This window comes from Caretta caretta, chromosome 5 (assembly GCF_965140235.1).
Source record: "Caretta caretta isolate rCarCar2 chromosome 5, rCarCar1.hap1, whole genome shotgun sequence".
NCBI classification, from domain to species: Eukaryota; Metazoa; Chordata; order Testudines; family Cheloniidae; genus Caretta; species Caretta caretta.
In genome coordinates, this window is record NC_134210.1 from 21,368,640 (window position 1) to 21,388,245 (window position 19,606).

Sequence of the window (19,606 nt, forward strand, 5' to 3'; positions counted from 1 at the left end):
AAAGGCAAATAGGGGTTCACAGAGACAGGGCAAAGCATATCTGGGAACCACACTTGCCTTGGCCAGGATTGTACTATCAGGTCTTGCTTCAGTTTGCTTAGAGCCTTGAGGATCAATGGTGTTGGAGGATAGGCATACAAGAGCGTGCAAGGCAAAGGGACTAGGAGAGCAGCCCCCATGGGGTTGTGGCCCTACGCACATGCGCCATAGCAGAATCATCAGCACTTCATGATGAATGGTGTTGCAAACAGATCCACCTCCAGGAGGCCTCAAGCCTGGCAAATGCTTTGAAAGACAAAGTTGCTGAGTTCCCACTCATTGTTCTGGTGGAAGTGCCTGCTCAGGGAGTCTGCTACTGTATTTAACAGACCCAGCAGGTAGATCATTGAGTTACCTATGTAGTGGGATAATGCACCATTTCCACAGTCTCAGTGATTCTGCACATAAGGATTGGGATCTTGATCCCCCAGGATGATTTGTACAGTACATTGTGACTCTGTTGTCTGACCCACAGGCCTCAAGGAGCGCTCCCATCGGTCTTCCCTCAGCTTGTGAGATCTGCTTTAAAACCTGGTACAGACCTTGCTGGCTCCGAGAGTGTCAGGGGCAGCTGTAATCCACATTGCTGGGGGCGGGGAGGGGAACACTTGTGGTAGGTCTGGAAGGGTTTGAAACCTGGGTTCTTTAGCATAACGCAAGGAGGGAAGCCACAGACAACAATGGCTAAGGGCAGAAGGGCCTGGCTGCCCCAAGAAAGAATAGAGGGAACCCTCCCAAAAGCACAAACCTCTGCTAAAGTAAAGTAAAATAAAAATAAAACAACAAAAAGGAATAAAATAAAATACTGAGGCAGCTGAAAACTAGCAGTGGACACTACAATGCCCCATCTCGAACCAAGGTGGTTGAGAAGAAACTGGAGCAATAGCATTGGCATGAGGATGTACAGAGTACAGGCACAGACTCGTATGCACTTTTCAAGGCTGAATCCCCCCTCTGGGAAAGAGCTGAGAAAGAAAACAAAGGAAATTAGCTGTTGCTACCAGCTAATCAAACATTCACAAACCTCTTAGGACACGAAAAATCCAATCCTGTTCTTAAAAAAGGTAAATTTTATTAGAAACAAAAAGGAACAAAATACATCTGGAACTGAGGCTTTTGCTAGATTTTAAAAGAGCAATTCCAAAAATTAAATACCAAGAATAGCTTTCTTGGAGTCCAGCTTAAAAGTTACAAGCAAACAAAAGCACCCGGGGTTTAGCACAGAGGAGATCCACAAGCCAAAATAAAGAAATAAACCTGATCACATCTATTTAAACATTCCCTGTCCAATGATTTCTTTTACAAAAGTTCTAGTCTCCCATTGGCTCTTTTGGTCAGGTGCCCACTCCTTTTCTTTTACCTGTGGGCTTGTTAACCCTTTATAGGTAAAGCAAGCAGAAAACAGACACCAAAAGGGATTTTTACAGCTAACTGGCTGGCTGAGTGTCCATAAAAGGGAGCTACTCACCCCACTTCATTTATCACAGCACTGCTGACTAAATCTCTGATCAAGAGTTCATGAGTGCGTGCACGTCTTACCATGGAGCGCACCCATGGTGACAATAACTCCAAGAAAAACAGATATTTAATTTGAGGAATTCTCCTACTGCTCCCTATTTCTTCTCCACATAAAGTTAATTTTCTTGCTTACAGTCATTTCCTCTCCATCTTATTTCCCACAGAAGTCACTGTCTCCATTTTGCTAGTTTGCAAGTGGCTTCTATGAATATGACTTCATAGAAGATTGACTTCCTGAAGGGAATCACCAGCAGCTGTGAATGAGCTCCCTAAACTAAGATTCCAACAGTAAAAAGAATGCATATACATATGCACACAGAAATAAGAATGAGAGAGAGTGTTGTTGCTAAGTTCCCCCCCACACACATGAGCTTACTGTTGTGAGAGTTTACCATGGCTTGACAGGATATAGATACTTAGCAGAAAGTGTTTGGGAAGGTTAACATAATTGAAAAATAAATGTGCTCATAAGAAGACTGCTGTACTCAGTGACTGTTGTATTCCCTTTCCTCCTACATCAGTACGATACCTATTAAGGGCCAGATCCTGCAGACCCTCACTCATGCAAATAGCAGTACTGACCTCCTGGAACTACTTGCCTGACTAAATCCCTGATTCTACAAGTTGATCCACTTGGGAAGAACAGCTTGTGGTCTTCCTTTGTAAGCTTTCTGGGGTAGGGGCCTTGTCTTAATATATACAGATTAGTTAAAGAGGAGGTTACTCACCCTGTGCAGTAACTGACTTTCTTCGAGATGAGCGTCCCCGTGGGTGCTCCACTCCAGGTGTTGGTGCATCCCTTCACCTTCACTCAGAGATTTTTACAGCAGTACTCACACCAGCCACGCACGCGCAGAGCCTGCCCACCCGCTCTGAGTGTACCTTAATAGTACGCGTGCATGACTGGTCTCCTCAGTTCCTTCTCTACAATGGAGGCTCCGAAGTAGAGGGGAGGAGGGTGGGTAGTGGAGCACCCACAGGGACACTCATCTCGAAGAATGTCAGTTACTGCACAGGGTGAGTAACCTCCTCTTCGAGAGAGAGAGATGTCCCTGTGGGCGTTCCACTCTAGGTGACTGAAAAGCAGTGTATCTCAAGGAGGTAGGGTCTTCAGATTTTGGTAGGAATGCAGTAGATAATACAACTCTGCTTAATCGTGTATCAGAGAGAGGTCCTTGAGTAAGGGTATAGTGTTTAACAAATGTGTGTTCAGAAGCCCAAGTGGCCACTTTACAGATGTCAGCCAGGGGAACTTTGCATAGAAAGGCCACGGAGGTAGCCACAGATCTAGTGGAGTGAATTCTGATGCCGGCTGGAGGCGTCACTTTCTTTGTCTGATAGCACAGTCTGATACACTCAGAAATCCAGTTTGAAAGTCTCTGGATAGAAATAGGTGACCCTTTGGAATGCTCCATGATGGAGACAAAGAGTCTAGAAGAGTTCCTAAAGGGCTTGGTTCTATCCAAATAGAAGGATAAAGCCCTGCATTTGTCTAACGTATGCATGGTGGATTCAAAAGAGTTTGCATGTGGTTTAGGAAAGAAAGTTGGTAGGTGTATCAGCTCATTGATTTGGAATGATGACTGCACCTTTGGAAGGAATTTGGGGTGTAATCGGAAGGTAACCTTGTCCTTAAAAAATAGTGTATACGGTGGGTCTACCATGGGAGCTGCTATTTCTCCTGCCAGTCTGGCGGAGGAGACTGCCACCAGGAATGCTGTTTTCATAGAGAGGTGTAAGAGGGAGCAAGTTGCTAGGGGCTCGAAAGGTTGAGTCAGGCAGGATAATACTAAGTGAAGGCCCCACGAAGGAGTAGGAGGTTTAATGTCCGGATATAGGGATTGGAGTCCTTTGAGAAAACACTTGGTGACTGGATGATCAAAAATAGAGGTATAGTCGATCTTGTCATGAAAAGTTGTAATAGCAGCTAAGTGGACTTTGATGGAGCTGAAAGATAGGCCCGATTGCTTGAGGTCTAATAGGTAGTCAAGTATGATCGGAAGAGGTGCAGAAGTTGGAAGAAGTTATTTAGGTGAACATCAGTGTGTGAATCGCTTCCCCTTATGGAGGTAGGTGATGCGAGTAGATTGTGTTCTGCTGTGTAGGAGCACTCGTTGAACCTGCTCAGAGCATGCTAATTCATTCTGGGAGAACCATGTAGGAACCAAGTTTTGAGGTGAAGCATGAACAGGTTGGGGTGAAGAAATCGTCCGTGTCGCTGCGATAGGAGGTTCGGATTTAGGGGCAACGGGATTGGTGGGCGAATTGATATTTTGGTGAGGAACGGAAACCACTGTTGTCTGGGCCATGACGGGGCAATCAGAATTACTGTGGTACGATCTATCTGTATCTTTGTTAGAACTCTGTGGAGAACTGGTATCGGAGGAAAAGCATATAGCAAGTCCTGGTGCCATGGGAACATGAACGCATCTCCCTAGGAATGTTTCCCAGTCCTGCTCTGGAGCAAAATTCAGAACATTTTGTGTTCTTCACAGTTGCGAAAAGGTCTATGGTTGGGTAGCCCCATATGCGGAATATGTTGTGGATGATTGTCTCATTTATCTCCCATTCGTGATCCCAGGGAAAGTGTCTGCTTAATTTGTTTGCTGTGGTATTCATAGCTCCGGGAAGATAGGCAGCTGATATCCGAATGTTGTTCGCAAGGCACCAATTCCAGAGCTTCATGGCTTCTGTGCAAAGCAAGTGAGAGCAAGCCGCTCCCTGCCTGTTTACATAGAACATGCAGACGATGTTGTCTGTCATTATCCGTACATGTTGGTTCCGGATTAACGGGAGGAAATGATAGCAGGCATTGCATATGGCTCAAAGTTCTAGGATGTTTATGTGCAGGGAGGATTCGGTTGAAGACCATAGCCCCTGGGCTCTGTGGTGGGACATGTGTACACCCCACCCTGTGAGGGATGCATCACTAGTCATTATGAGGGATGGAGCATCCTGAAGAAAGGGGACTCCAGACCAGAGATTGGAGGGAACTGTCCACCATAGGAGAGAGTCTTTGACTCTGAAAGATATGGATAGAGGCTTGTTTAGAGCATGCATATTCGGTCTGTAAACCATGACCAACTGAGCTTGGAAGCACCTCATGTATAGTCGTGTGTTTTGGACTATGAAAGTGCACGAGGCCATGTGACCTAGTAGTTGTAGACAGTATCGAGCAGTGACCTGAAGACCGTTGTGGAGTTTCGTTGCCAATAATTTTATGGTGTTGAAGTGATCGGGTGGGAGAGATGCTATTCCTGTCCGGGAATCGAGGTATGTTCCTATGAACTCCAGGTGCTGGGTAGGAGATAATATGGATTTGTTTTTATTTGTAAGCCGAGGGATAGGAAAACAATCGACAGTGAGCTGTGTGAATTGAAGCTCTTCGTCGAACATTGAAGTTTTGAGGAGACAATCGTCAAGGTAAGGAAAAATTATGACTCCTTGTTTCCTGAGGTAGGCAGCGACTGTGGCTAGGATCTTGGAAAAAACACAGAGGGCGGTGGATAGGCCGAAGGGTAGCACCCTGTACTGAAAATGTGTCGAGCTGTAAAACAAAGGAAACGTCTGTGGGCCGGATGTATAGTCACATGAAAATAGGCGTCCTGTAGGTCGAGGGCTGAAAACCAGTCACCCTGCTCCAGCGCTGGGATTATGGTGGTGTGGGTAACCATTTTGAACTTTTGCTTTTTGATAAATTTGTTGAGCTGCCTGAGGTCGAAGATCGGTTGCCATCCCCCGGTTTTCTTTTCTGTTAAGAAATAATGAGAATAAAACCCCTTCCCTCTGTGTCGTTGGGCACAAGTTCCACTGCTCCCAATAGAAAGAGAGGTTGTACTTCTTGGATGAGCAGTTGCTCATGAGAGGGGTCCCTGAAGAGGCACGGGGAGGGTGGGGGAGTGGGTAGGAAGCAAGGATAAGAAAGGTATCGAATAGCCAGTTGTGACTACCTCTATAACCCACTTGTCGGTGGTAACGTTCTGCCTTTGATGGGAGAATGGTCACAGACGGTGTCCAAAAATAGGGACATGTGGTGTGAGCGCTGAAGTGGGAACATTGTTTTCTAAACCCTCAACCAAGGCTTCAAATCTGCTTATTAGTCGGAAGGGGTTGAGACGCCGAGGAATTGGGACGGTGATGCTGGTATCTGGGTCTCTAGCATTGTTGTTGTTGCTCCTCATGTAATCTATGGAATTGCTGGGTATATGCAGGGTAGTGTGGATGCTGGTAGGATTTGTTGCAGAAGGGAAGATCTTCAATGGTATTCTGGACCTCTCGAGGAAAGGAAGAGGAGGATAGCCAGGAACCTTGGCGCATGACCACTGCTGGAGCAGTGTATCTTGCTGCAGTGTTGGCTGCATCGAGGGCGGCTTGAAGAGCGGTACATGAGATGATTTATCCCTTGGAAACTAGAGCTGTGAATTGTTGTTTCTTTTCTTCCAGAATGTCATCAATGAAGTCCATGAATTTGTTGTAATTTTTGTGGTCATATTTTGCCAGAACGGCAGTATAATTAGCAATGCGAAATTGTAACAAGGAAGATGCATATACTTTACGTCCAAGCAGATCTAATCGCTTACTGTCCTTGTCGGATGGGGTGGAGTGGGGAAATAGGTGTTTTGTCTTTTGGTTGACTGCATCTACTCACAGCGAGTTTGGTGCTGGATGAGTGAAAAGGAATTCAGAGCGCTTGGAAGGGATGAAGTACTTGCGGTCCGCTCCTTTACAGGTAGGTAGGCTTGCAGCAGGGGTCTGCCAGATGGCCTTAGCAGGTTCCAAAAGGGCTGTGTTGATCGGTAAGGCAATCCTAGAAGAAGAAGAGGGCTGCAGGATGTCCGTTAACTCATGCTGCTGTTCAGGAACCTCCTCCAAGTTAATTCTTAACTGACTGGCAACTCTTTTCAAAAGGTCTTTAAATTTTGAGAAATCATCAGAAGTTGGGGGGGGGGGAGTAAGGCTTCATCAGGCATAACAACTGGGTCTACTGGGTTTGAGGCAGGTTGTGACTGATCCTGCAGTTGTGATGGTGCTGCCTGGTGTCTTACGTCAGTGGAAGGTTCGTCAGCGGCAGGTTCGTCAGCTGGCAGTGCTGGACAGGTGTCGTGGCTGGTAGAGGTGACATAGCGAGTGTGGTCTCAAGGATAAGATGCCCATGGGGCCCAATATTGCCACTGTGGTGGGGAAGGGCATAAGTGGTGCTATCCAGGAATTTACACACCACGGGGCAGGAGCCTGAGAGTAGGATGAGATAATTTTTCTATTACCTCTATTGATTGGGGTCTGAGGATGGGAGATTTGATATGGTGAAAATTCCCCCTGCAGTCCAGCTTCCTCATCATTGGAGGAAGGCTGTCCGGACCCTGACTGAGCATTTGGAGAGATGTAGGCATTGAGTAGAGGTGACTGCAAGATAGGTGATACCAGCAGGTCTGTAAATTCACTCTGTAAATTGCAGTGCTGGAGCTCCTCTGTGAGGTGAGGGCTGCGCAAGAGGAATCTGCTGTGAAGAAAAGTTCCTCTGCACCGGTGTCCCAAGCATTGTTTCACTGCCGGCCAGCTCAGCGGGTGTCGGTGCCGGGAAAGCAACAACAGCCTGCGGGGGTGTCAGGCATGTCAGCATGTGTCGGCACTGCTTCCGTCGTGGTGCCGAACAGTGCCATATGAGAGGCAGGCAACTGGAAGCCTGAAGCCTTGGCACCGGAGCTTCACAGTCCTGCCGCAGCCGCAGGCAGGTTTCACCTGGCACTGGAGGAGCCTGGCGTGTCAGAAGTGCTGAGCTGGGGAAGCGCTGGAAGGGAGGTTGTAGACCTGCCTGAGGAAGTTTTCTCCCGCGAAGTTCCCTTTGCGGGTGAGAGAAGGTGCCCCCCCCCCTTTAAAAAAAAAAAAGTTTCCTTGTCTCTCTTTGCGGTGGGGGCTGTGGCGTGCAGCGGAGCCAGAGTCAGTGCCCGGATCTGAAGCTGACCCTAAGTATTTTTGAAGGAGGAGCAGTTTTAGTTTCAGCTCCCTGTCCTTCCATGCCCTAGATTTAAGTTTGCTGCAATGGGCACATTTTTGGGGGATGTGGGACTCCCCCAAAAATTTTATGCACTTTGCATAGCCATCTGACAGAGGGATAGCATCCTTGCAGGTAGAGCAGCGCTTAAAGCCTGGAGAACCAGGCATGTGGGAAGCAGCTGCCGCTGACAGGAACAAAGAAAAAAGGGTTTTTTTTGTTTGTTTGGGGTTTTTTTTTTTGTTTTTTGGTTTTTTTTTTAAAGAGAAAAAGATAGAAAATGGTAACTAAGTAACTAGTGGTAACAAACTAACTAACTAGAAACGTAATTGTAACAAAGGGAGAGAAAGTCTGTAACGAATCTGCTGAGCTCCGTCTCAGGCCGGGGATGGTAGAGAAGGAACTGAGGAGACGGGTCACGCATATGTACATTCAGAGCTGGGGGGCAGGCTCTGCGTGTGCGTGACCAGTGCGAGTACTGCTGTAAAAATCTCTGCACGAAGGTGCAGGGACACAGCAACACCTAGAGTGGAGCACCCACAGGGACATTTCTGGAAGAAGAACATAAATTAGTGCAAATAATAGTCTTCTATTTGTGCTTTCGACTGTATGATTTATGCGAAATTCAAAAGAAATTTTACTTATTTTAGGTGACAACTCAGGATGGAAAATTACTTAAATTTTACCTCACTGTCCCCAGGCATATATATGTCTAAGTAGCTGTCATAAATATAAAGGGAAGGGTAAACCCCTTTGAAATCCCTCCTGGCCAGGGGAAAGCTCCTCTCACCTGCAAAGGGTTAAGAAGCTAAAGGTAACCTCGCTGGCACCTGACCAAAATGACCAATGAGGAGACAAGATATTTTCAAAAGCTGGGAGGAGGGAGAGAAACAAAGGGTCTGTGTCTGTCTGTATGCTGGGTCTTTGCCGGGGATAGACCAGGAATGGAATCTTAGAACTTTTAGTAAGTAATCTAGCTAGGTATGTGTTAGATTATGATTTCTTTAAATGGCTGAGAAAAGAATTGTGCTGAATAGAATAACTATTTCTGTCTGTGTATCTTTTTTGTAACTTAAGGTTTTGCCTAGAGGGGTTCTCTATGTTTTTGAATCTAATTACCCTGTAAGATATCTACCATCCTGATTTTACAGGGGGGATTTCTTTATTTCTATTTACTTCTATTTTTTATTAAAAGTCTTCTTGTAAAAAACTGAATGCTTTTTCATTGTTCTCAGATCCAAGGGTTCGGGTCTGTGGTCACCTATGCAAATTGGTGAGGCTTTTTATCCAACATTTCCCAGGAAAGGGGGGGGTGAAAGTGTTGGGAGGATTGTTCATTGTTTTTAAGATCCAAGGGTCTGGGTCTGTAGTCACCTAGGCAAATTGGTGAGGCTTTTTATCCAACATTTCCCAGGAAAGGGGGGGGTGCAAGTGTTGGGAGGATTGTTCATTGTTCTTAAGATCCAAGGGTCTGGGTCTGTAGTCACCTAGGCAAATTGGTGAGGCTTTTTACCAAACCTTGTCCAGGAAGTGGGGTGCAAGGTTTTGGGAAGTATTTTGGGGGGAAGGACGCGTCCAAACAGCTCTTCCCCAGTAACCAGTATTAGTTTGGTGGTGGTAGCGGCCAGTCCAAGGACAACGGGTGGAATATTTTGTACCTTGGGGAAGTTTTGACCTAAGCTAGTAAAGATAAGCTTAGGAGGTTTTTCATGCAGGTCCCCACATCTGTACCCTAGAGTTCAGAGTGGGGGAGGAACCTTGACAGTAGCAATGCTGATAAAAAGGGTGGGGAAGGATCCAGGGGTAAGTCTGGTATGCTGTCCTCGGGTGTCACTTCAAAAGGCCTGCTTCAAACCTGACGATGGGTTTGGTCAGGCCCTGGCCTTGCCCAAATGGGGGATTGGAAGGCTCTCTCCTGCCATTCTGCCCCCACCGCATGTAGAAGTCCTGCCTCGTCCGAGGGGGGTAGGAGTGCTTTTTGCGGCTGCTGGGGCTCGAACCGCTGGGTCCTTCGCATGGTGGAGATGAGATACTCACTCCAGTTCTGCTCCTACCCACTCCCCCGACCACCCTTCCCCGTCCCTCTTCAGGGACCCCTCTCACAAGCATCTCCTTATTCAGGAGGTTCAGGCGCTCCTCGCCTTGGGGATGGAAGAAGAGGTTCCAGGGGAACTAAGGGGCAAAGGGTTCTACTCCCGATATTTCCTAATCCCCAAGGCCAAAGGGGGCTTCCAGCCCATTCTGGACCTGCGCGGGCTCAACACATTCATGGTAAAGCTGAAGTTCCGCATGGTCTCCCTGGGCACCATTATCCCTTCACTGGATCCTGGAGACTGGTATGCCACCCTCGACATGAAGGATACGTACTTCCACATAACGATTCATCCAGCACACAGGCGTTTCCTGCGCTTTGTGGTCAACCACGAATATTAACAGTTTATGGCCCTCCCATTCGACCTTTCCACAGCCCCCTGAGTGTTCACCAAGTGTATGTCAGTCGTGGCTGCCTTCCTCTGTTGACGGTGGGTGGAAGTGGATCCCTACCTTCACGGCTGGCTGCTTCGGGGCCGCACCAGAGAGCAGGTGCAGCCCAACCTCCCCTCGTCAGGTTTACATTTGAACGGCTGGGTCCCCTCCTCAACGTAGCGAAGTCGACCCTAGAACTGACCCAGAGGATCAAATTCATCAGGGCAGTGCTGGACTCCGTTCAGGCACAGACCCTCCTACCAAACTCCCATTTCCAAGCTATCACGGGCATCATTCAAGGCCTTCAGTGATTCCCGACTTCAACAGCAAGGGGATGCCCGAGTCTCCTCGGCCACATGGCTTCCTGTACATACGTGACCCGGCACTCCAGGATCCGGTTCCAGCCGTTACAAGTGTGGCTCACCTCAGTCTACAGCCCAGGGTGCAACAGCCTGAATTGGGTGATCAGTGTCTTGGAGCGGGTCCTCACCTCCCTCCACTGGTGGTTCGACCCCCGAGTGGTGTGCAGGGGTAGTCCCCTTCCACAGCCCCCATCCTTCCTTGTCCCTTGTCATGGATGCGTCAGCTACGGGGTGGGGAGCACATCTGGGGAACCTTCAGACTCAGGGCCTGTGGTCTCGGGCCAAGCTCTCCCTCCATATCAACATCAGGGAGCTGATGGCGGTACGCCTTGTTTGCCAAACCTTTCAGGCACAACTGCAATGTTGCTGTGTGGTGGTTTTCACGGACAACACCATGGCCATGTTCTACATCAACAAGCAAGGGGGGGCCCTTTCGTCCCCTTTCTGCCAGGAAGCCATTTGGCTGTGGGAATTCTGCATAGCCCGCTCCGTTCACCTGGTCACATCCTTTCTTCCTAGGATCCAGAACATGCTGGCAGACCGCCTCAGCAGGTCCTTCCACTCACAGAAGTGGTCTCTCTGACTAGATGTAGTCCACCCCATCTTCCAAAGGTGGGGGTTTCCCCAGGTCGACCTGTTCGCCACCCACAGCAACAGGAAAAGCCAGCGTTCTGTTCCTTCCAGGGTTGCAGCCCAGGCTCCCTCACGGATGCATTCCTGCTTCCTTGGTCTGGTCACCTGCTCTATGCCTTTCCTCTGTTCCCTCTTGTGCACAAAGTCCTGGTCAAGATCCACAGTGACGGGGCGAGAGTGATTTTGGTAGCTCCAGTGTGGCCTTGCCAGCACTGGTACACCATGCTGCTAGAGTTGCCGGTGGATGATCCAGTCATGTTGCCTCTTCTCCCCGACCAGCTAACTCAGAACCTCAGTCGCCTCTGTCATCCTGACCTATGGTCCCTCCACCTCACGGCTTGGAAGCTGCATGGCTGAACCCCACGGAGCTTCTGTGTTTGGACCCAGTAAGAAAGGTCCTGCTGGGCAGCAGGAAGCCATGTACCTGGCAAAGTGGAAAAGGTTTTCATATTGGTGTGACCAGAGCCGCACACCCCCCGCTCCAAGCTCTGGTGCCCCTCATTTTGGAGTACCTCTTGCACCTGACACAACAAGGCCTGGCGGCGTCCTCCATGAGGATTCACCTTGCTGCCATCTCAGCCTTCCACCCGGGCGCGTCTGGCCACTCTGTCTTTGCCAACCTAATGGTTGGTCGCTTTCTCAAGACTGTCTCTATCCTCAGATCTGGCAGCCTATCCCTACATAGGACCTTAACCTGATCCTTTCAAGGCTCATGGGGCCCCTCTTCGAACCGCTGGCCACATGCTCCCTCCTGTATCTTTCCTGGAAGACAGCTTTCCTGGTCGCCATTACGTCAGCAAGATGCGTCTCCGAGCTGAAGGCCCTCACCTCGGAACCGCCTTACACGGTCTTCCACAGGGATAAGGTTCAATGCAGACTGCACCCAGCCTTTCTCCCCAAGGTGGTGTTGGCCTTTCACACCAGCCAGGACATTTTCCTGCCTGTCTTTTACCCAAAACCTCATGCTGCTTTCCCTCGATGTCCACAGAGCCCTAGTTTCCTACATAGAGCGCACCAAGCCATTCAGGAAATCGACCCAGCTATTCGTTGCGGTGGTGGACTGGATGAAAGGCCTCCCGGTCTCCTCTCAAGGAATATCCTCCTGGATCACATCCTTCATCCACACTTGCTATGAGCAGGCCAGGGTGCCGACCCTAGCTCTTACTGCGCACTCCACTAGGGCCCAAGCCTCATCAGTGGCATTCCTGGTCCAGTATGCAGGGCAGTGACTTGGTCCTCGGTGCATACCTTTGCCTTGCACTACACCATCATCCGGCATGGCTTTCGGTAGAGCAGTGCTACAATCAACATTCCTTAACTCTGACCCCACCACCTAGGTAAAGCTTGGGAGTCACCTAATTGGAATCGATATGAGCAAGCACTCGAAGGAGAAAAAACGGATACTCACCTTTGTAACTGTTGTTCTTCGAGATGTGTTGCTCATATCTATTCCAAACCTGCTCCCCTTCCCCTCTGTTGGAGTAACCGGCAGGAAGGAACTGAGGAAGCACTGGGTCAGCAGGGTCATATGTTGAGCACCATGGAGATGCCACTCTAGGGGACTCCACAGCTGACCTGACGGATGCTGCTAGGGGAAAATCTTTCTAATGGCTGTGCACACGGTGTGCGCGCACACCTAATTGGAATGGATATGAGCAACACATCTCGCAGAACAACAAAGGTGAGTAACCGTTTTTTCCACAGTAATAGCTTTTTCAACAGTTCTGGCTACTAACATGCATTCCCAAGCTATTTATTGTTTAGAAAAATAGAACCAAAATTCTCTAAAGTCTGGGATAAAAATATCTTATTAGATAAAACTTGCAAAGCCCAAGTTGTGCTGCAGCTAGTTGACCCTTCCGGGTCTTTTAAAGAGGGTAGAGGGGATGGGGTATTTCACAAATAACTAAACTGAGAGTCTGAGATTACCAGACGACGTGGTGGGAGAGAAACAACGTTCATGGTTCAGTCATGCTATTGATTTCCAGCTTTATGTTGTAACAGCCAAGTATACATGGAATTCTTATTATTTACTATATCCTTATTTTTTTCTGCACACATGATAAACTACTTTGATCAGACAGAAAAAAGTTAAATTAGCGAAGATTAGGATACCAATAGCACTATAGCTGGAGGTTAACATCTTTCCAAGGCATGAGTAATAGAGTAAGTATGAATTCCACCACAGTGATACGAAAGGCTCTAACATGAACCTGCAAAGGCTGCTTCCTTTAATGCTGTTCACTTAAATTACATCATCACTAAATAAGTTGGTCTCCATTATTTTGTTTTGGCAAAAAGTAAGTTTATCTAGTTCATGTTAGAAAAGCACTTTTCTTACCTGGGCAGAATAGCCATTGAAGAACGAGTACCAGAAGTGTACTAGCGTAAATGCAAAGTTTTTGTAGAAGAAATATCGTAGGAACTTGCACATTCTTATATAGGACCATCGGCCATGAACTAATAGTAATCTTTGCAGGTATCTGAATTGTCCAAAAGAATAGTCACTCGACATGACTGCTTGCATGCCTTCTTGTCCACTAATTCCAACACCAATATGAGCAGCTACATTAAATAAAAAAACAAAAAGAAAGAGCACCACATTGAATAAGCAAGGTTTTATTAAAACAAGATATATTATTCAACAAATAAAGATGCACAGTAACGCTCCAGCTTATAGAATCATTTAACAATTCCCATTCTCTACTGTAAATTTCTCCGGACCCAAATTATTCTTTATGTATCTAAACAGCTACTTCAATTATTAAAAAGACTGCCTGAACTTGGGGAAAATAGCACTTTTTAATAAAGTGATGCAAGACCTTCAAAAGCAAAAACAAAAAACAAATAGCCAGTGAAGTTTTATAGATGACTTACTTTTGATCATGTTTACATCATTGGCACCATCCCCAATAGCCAAAGTTATAGCTTTCTTATATTTCTTCACCAGCTCCACCACCATGGCCTTCTGTTTGGGAGTTACGCGGCAGCAGATCACAGCACTGCACTCGCATGCCAAGTCTACAAAGTTTCTTTGTTGCTGTTCTTTGTTAACATCAGCTCTCCTTTTACTCTGACTTTGCTTTTCTCTCTCTTCCGCTGTTCTGGGAAATTTCAGTTTTAGAAGTTTCTTCTTCTTCTTCTTCTTCTTTTCTAAAAGGATTTCATTCTGGATAATCAAAGAGAAAGTAATTATTGTCCTTTCTTCGCTATTTAAAGATAGAGTGTTCTAAGGACTGCTCTCATAACATTTTTAAAGTCTGAAATACCTTGACTCTCAGCTACATTATGTGCACTTTTGTAATACCACCTGAATAAAACTTCTCTGAAGAAAAAGGGGACAGTGAATGTGGTAGGTTTTGGTAGAACTTCTTATATTGTAATACGGCTTGCAGAAACTAATGGAAAAAATCCTTTTTCTATCTTCAGCTAATTCGTTTTGAAGAATAATATTAGTTTCTGTGGTATAAAGGTGGTTTTTTTTTGCGGGGGTGGGGAGGGAGATAGAAAATGTGATCACCCGGAACACCAAGCTGTCATCATCAAATGCAGTGATTTGTACTGGTGAAGTTACTAAAAATTCTGAGCTCCCTCTGAAGCCTAATATTAGCAAGACAGTGAAGCTCATCATTTCAGGTATAACCTTTGGGTTTTCATTTATGTTATCCAGTTGAGACACAGATTTATACATGGATTAATAGTCACTTCTAAACCGAATAATTTTAGATTTGTTATTTGCTCATCTATCTCCTCCCACTCTGGTTTATATAGAATTCTGCCAATAGGATTCTCACCAACACTTGGATTGCCAACCAGGTCACTTCTTTACTGAAAGTCCTTCAGTGTTTTCTGAACTCTTAAAACATTAGACCACAGTACAAGGTACCATATGAGCTTCCTTTTATTCCTGACACTTTGTTCACACTTTTGCTCTCAAACATACCCTCTACAGTGGGTCCCCAGTATACGTCGGGGTTGTGTTCTTGAAAAGGGCCACGAATACTGAAATGACAAATCTAAGTATGTCAGCAGTGGCGTAGGCAGGAGGGGACACTTGGGTGGGTGCCAGGGTGGACAAGTAATGATGGGGGGCGGAGGGGTAGGAGCGATCTGGCAGCTTCTCCCCCCCTCCAGTGCCCTTGGGGGGAGGGGGAGAGAGAGAAACAAATGATAGATGTTCTGGCCAGGGGCTCCCAGAAAAATGGGGGGTCCCCATAAAAATGTGTGCCCCCTGTACCTCCACACTCTCCGCACCACCACCACCCTGATGCGCGGGGCTTGACCTGCTCTGCCTGGGACTCCTGCCAGGGAGTGAGATCGGGGCATGGGGGCTTGTCCTGCTATGTCCAACAGGAGAGCAGGAGCGGGGACTTGCCCTACTCTGCCCGACAGGGGAGCCTGGCGCTCCTTCCAGGGATCGGTGTCAGGGGCTTCCCCACTCTGCCCGGAGCTCCTGCCGGGGAGCAGGGATGGGGGCTTGTTCCGCTCCTCCCGGTGTTCCTGCCGGGGAGTGGGGTTGGGGGGCAGGGGCTTGCCCTGCTCCAGACGGGGAGCTGCGACGAGACACAGGGGCTTGCCCCGCTCTGGTGCTCCAGCATATACCTTGTTTGAAACCTATAGTACAGTACTGCAAATGACGGATATGCAGATCGGGCCCGATGTGAATCGGAACAAGTTCCCCTATTGATGAGTAACAGATATGCGAAACAACAGATAAGGGGGAGACATATACCGGGGACCTCCTGTATTTCAATCATGAAGTAATGCCTGCTGTCTGTTCAGAGCACGTTGGGGCTTGAAAGATCTAATTTTGCATCTTTCTGGTTCTTCTTTAGCTCTAGACTTTCAGAGTCCCTTGATTACGAATAATTCTAACATTAGATTGTTCTTTTTACAGAAGATTCTTTTTTGCTTTGATGGTTAAAGTTGATAGATTATGAGAGATATTTTATTGCTTTATCTATTACATTTTCAAAGACTAGTTCTATAGTTTGGCATTTTATAGATGGAGGAAACTGAGGCAGAGAGGTTAAATATCTTTCATCTGGTGCTTCAGGGTAGCAATCAAGTGAATGAAGGAGTAGTTAACGATAAGGAACATAAGATTCCAATTTACAGCACTATTAGCCTTTGACCTGTTATGTATCCCAGAAAATTCCCCAAATTGAAGTAAGGGAAAAGTCTGCTTTATACGTACCAGCCAGGAACCAGTGATTATTAAAGCACGATTTCTACCAGATTGAAAGAATGGCTCATTCGTTCTTTGAGAGGAGTTTATATCTGATCCAGCTTTGTTATTCTGGTTTTCCAACCTTGTTTGAAGAAGAGCACTGGAAAATGAATGCAGAGTTTTAATGTAGGTCATCTAAAAAATACAAATACTGCCTATAATTTTTACAGTTACTACTGTAGTGGGCCTATCTATGGGAAACCTAAAGGTAAACTTCAAACCAAGCTAAGTGTGAACTGGTCAGTACTTGGATGAGCCATCTGCAAGAAAGGCATACAGCATATGCTGTAAGAGGAGATTACTCACCCTGTGCAGTGACAGACGTTCTTCGAGATGAGCGTCCCTGTGTGTGCTCCACTTCAGGTCAAGGTGCGTCCCAGCGCCTTCGATCAGAGATTTCTACAGCAGTACCCCTAAGGGCTGCGCATGCGCTGTGCCTGCCTCTCGAGCGGCCAGTGTTTAATAGCGCGTGACCAGCCCGGGCTCCTCAGTTCCCTCTCTACAACGGAGTGCGTTACGAATTACGAAGTAGAGGGGAGGAGGGCGGGTAGTGCAGCACCCACAGGGACACTCATCTCAAAGAACGTCAGTTACTGCACAGGGTGAATAACCTCCTCTGAGAGAGAGAGAGAGATATGTCCCTGTGGGTGCTCCACTTCAGGTGGCTGAAAAGCAGTATCCCTTAGGATGCTTGGGACTTCAGACGAGACAAGGAGGCTGCTGACAAGACAGCTCTACCCATTCTGGTGTCGGACGCTGCAGTGTGGATGAGAGCGTAGTGATTGGTGAAGGGAAGGTTCGATGCCCAGGTAGCTGCCTTGCATATGTCAGACAGTGGAACATTACAGAGAAAGGCTGTGGAGGTGGAGACAGCTCTGGTAGAGTGTGTCCTAATCGATGTAGGAGGGCGCATTTGCCTGAGTTGGTAACAAAGGCGTATGCAGTCAGCAATCCAGTTGGAAAGTCTCTGTGTAGAGATAGCATTTCCCTGTGAGCGCTGAGTAGTAGAGACAAAAAGTCTGGGGGTTTTTCTAAACAGTTTTGTTCTATCCAGGTAAAAGGTTAATGCTCTGTGAACATCAAGAGTGTGCATTGCTGTTTCAAAGGCATTAGCGTGAGGTTTGGGGGAAAATGTTGGGAGGTGTATAGGCTCATTGAGGTGAAAGGAAGAGTGTATCTTAGGTAAGAACTTTGGATGCGCGAGGCATGTGACCTTTTCGCAGAAGAATGTAGTATACGGAGGGTCTGCCATAAGCACCCCCATTTCTCCTACTCGTCTGGCAGATGTGATTGCTATGAGGAAGGTGGTCTTCATGGATAGGTGGAGAAGGGAGCAGTTAGCCATCGGTTCAAAGGGTTTATCCATCAGGGCTTTGAGGACTAGGTGTAAATCCCAAGGTGCAGCAGGTGGTTTCACGTCTGGGTATAACGTCTGGATACCCTTCAGGAAACTTTTGGTGACTGGATGGGCACAGACCGTAACATTGGTGGAAGGCGGTGACTGCCGTGAGGTGGACCTTGAGTGAGCTCATAGAGAGAGGCCAGATGTTTTAAGGTGTAACAGGTAATCCAGTATCAGTGGGAGTGAAGCAGAAACTGGAGAGGTAAGTTTGCACCAAGTCAGTGCACCAAGATGTGAATCATTTCCATTTTGCAGGTAGGTAGTATGCATGTTGTGTGTTCTGCTGTGTAGCAAGACAGTGAGCACTTGGTCCAAATATGTTAACTCCGCATTAGAGAACCATTGATCAGCCAGGCCCTCAGGTGGAGATGATGTACGTCAGTGTGAATTAGTTGTCCCCGGCGTTGTGATAGGACGTTGCTGAGTGGGGGAAGAGGAATGGGTGGCTTGACCGACATGCGCAGGAGGAAGGAGTACCATGGTTGTCTGGGCCATGCTGGGGCTATGAGAATGATGTTGGCTCTGTCTGTTCGTATCTTCTGAATTACTCTGTGCAATAGAGGCACTGGTGGGAATGCATACATAAGAGTTTCGGTCCATGGGAGCATAAAGGCATCTCCCTGTGAGTGTTTCCCCAGGCCTGCTCTGGAGCAGAATGTCGGGCATTTTTTGTTTGTTGCTGTGCAAATAGATCCAGTTGGGGATAATCCCAGGTCTGGAAGATGTTGGAAAGAATGGTGTTGCTGAGTTCCCACTCATGCTTTATGGGGAATGATCGGCTGAACTCGTTTGTGGTGGTATTCTGAGAACCTGGCAAGTATGAGGAGGAGATATGGATGTTGTGTTGAAGGCACCAGTTCCAAAGTTTTACCACCTCTGTGCAGAAGGAGTGTGACCAGGCTCCCCCCAGTCTGTTGACATAAAACATGCACATGATGTTGTTGGTCATGATTCGACTTCAGCGGTTTTGGATGATGGGAAGGAAATGGAGGCAGGCATTGCATACGGCCCTGAGCTCTAGCAAATTTATGTGAAGCTGGGTTTCTGAAGCGGCCCAGAGACCCTGAGTGGTGTGGTGGCCCATGTGTGCTCCCCATCCTGTGAAGGATGCATCTGTGATGATGGAAATTGAAGGGGGATCTTGTCAGAAGGGAATCCCGATGCAGAAGTTGATGGGAGAGGTCCACCACAGAACTGAGTCCTTGACTTTCTGGGACATAGTTAGTAACTTGTTTAGCCTATGCAAATTTGACAGAGCCAGAAGAGTATCCAGAAGTCACCTACTACAGGACAGGCCCAACAAAGATAATAACAGAACGCCACTAGCCATTACCTTCAGCCCCCAACTAAAACCTCTCCAATGCATCATCAAGGATCTACAACCTATCCTGAGGGACGACCCATCACCCTCACAAATCTTGGGAGACAGGCCAGTTGTTGCCTACAGACAGCCCCCCAACCTGAAGCAAATACTCACCAGCAACCACACAACCGAACCACTAACCCAGGAACCTATCCTTGCAACAAAGCCCGTTGCCAACTGTGCCCACATATCTATTCAGGGGACACCATCACAGGGCCTAATCACATCAGCCACACTATCAGAGGCTCGTTCACCTGCACATCCACCAATGTGATATATGCCATCATGTGCCAGCAATGCCTCTTTGCCATGTACATTGGTCAAACTGGACAGTCTCTACGTAAAAGAATAAATGGACACAAATCAGATGTCAAGAATTATAACATTCATAAACCAGTCAGAGAACACTTCAATCTCTCTGGTCACTCGATCTCAGACCTAAAGGTCACAATATTACAACAAAGAGACTTCAAAAACAGACTCCAACGAGAGACTGCTGAATTGGAATTAATTTGCAAACTGGATACAATTAACTTGGGCTTGAATCGAGACTGGGAGTGGATGTGTCATTACACAAAGTAAAACTATTTCCCCATGTTTA

General features: G+C 47.3%; 1 protein-coding gene across 1 annotated transcript in view; it reads right to left on the reverse strand.

Moving 5' to 3' along the window:
* The window catches only part of ATP8B1 (ATPase phospholipid transporting 8B1), a 101,199-nt gene that overhangs the window by 13,584 nt on the left and 68,009 nt on the right, over window positions 1-19,606 (reverse strand). The window contains exons 21-23 of the mRNA XM_075128396.1: window positions 16,208-16,340; window positions 13,888-14,179; window positions 13,352-13,575 (exon numbers count right to left, since the gene is read on the reverse strand). Coding sequence (XP_074984497.1) covers window positions 13,352-13,575; window positions 13,888-14,179; window positions 16,208-16,340 — 649 coding nt within the window. The remainder of the gene's footprint in view (window positions 1-13,351; window positions 13,576-13,887; window positions 14,180-16,207; window positions 16,341-19,606) is intronic.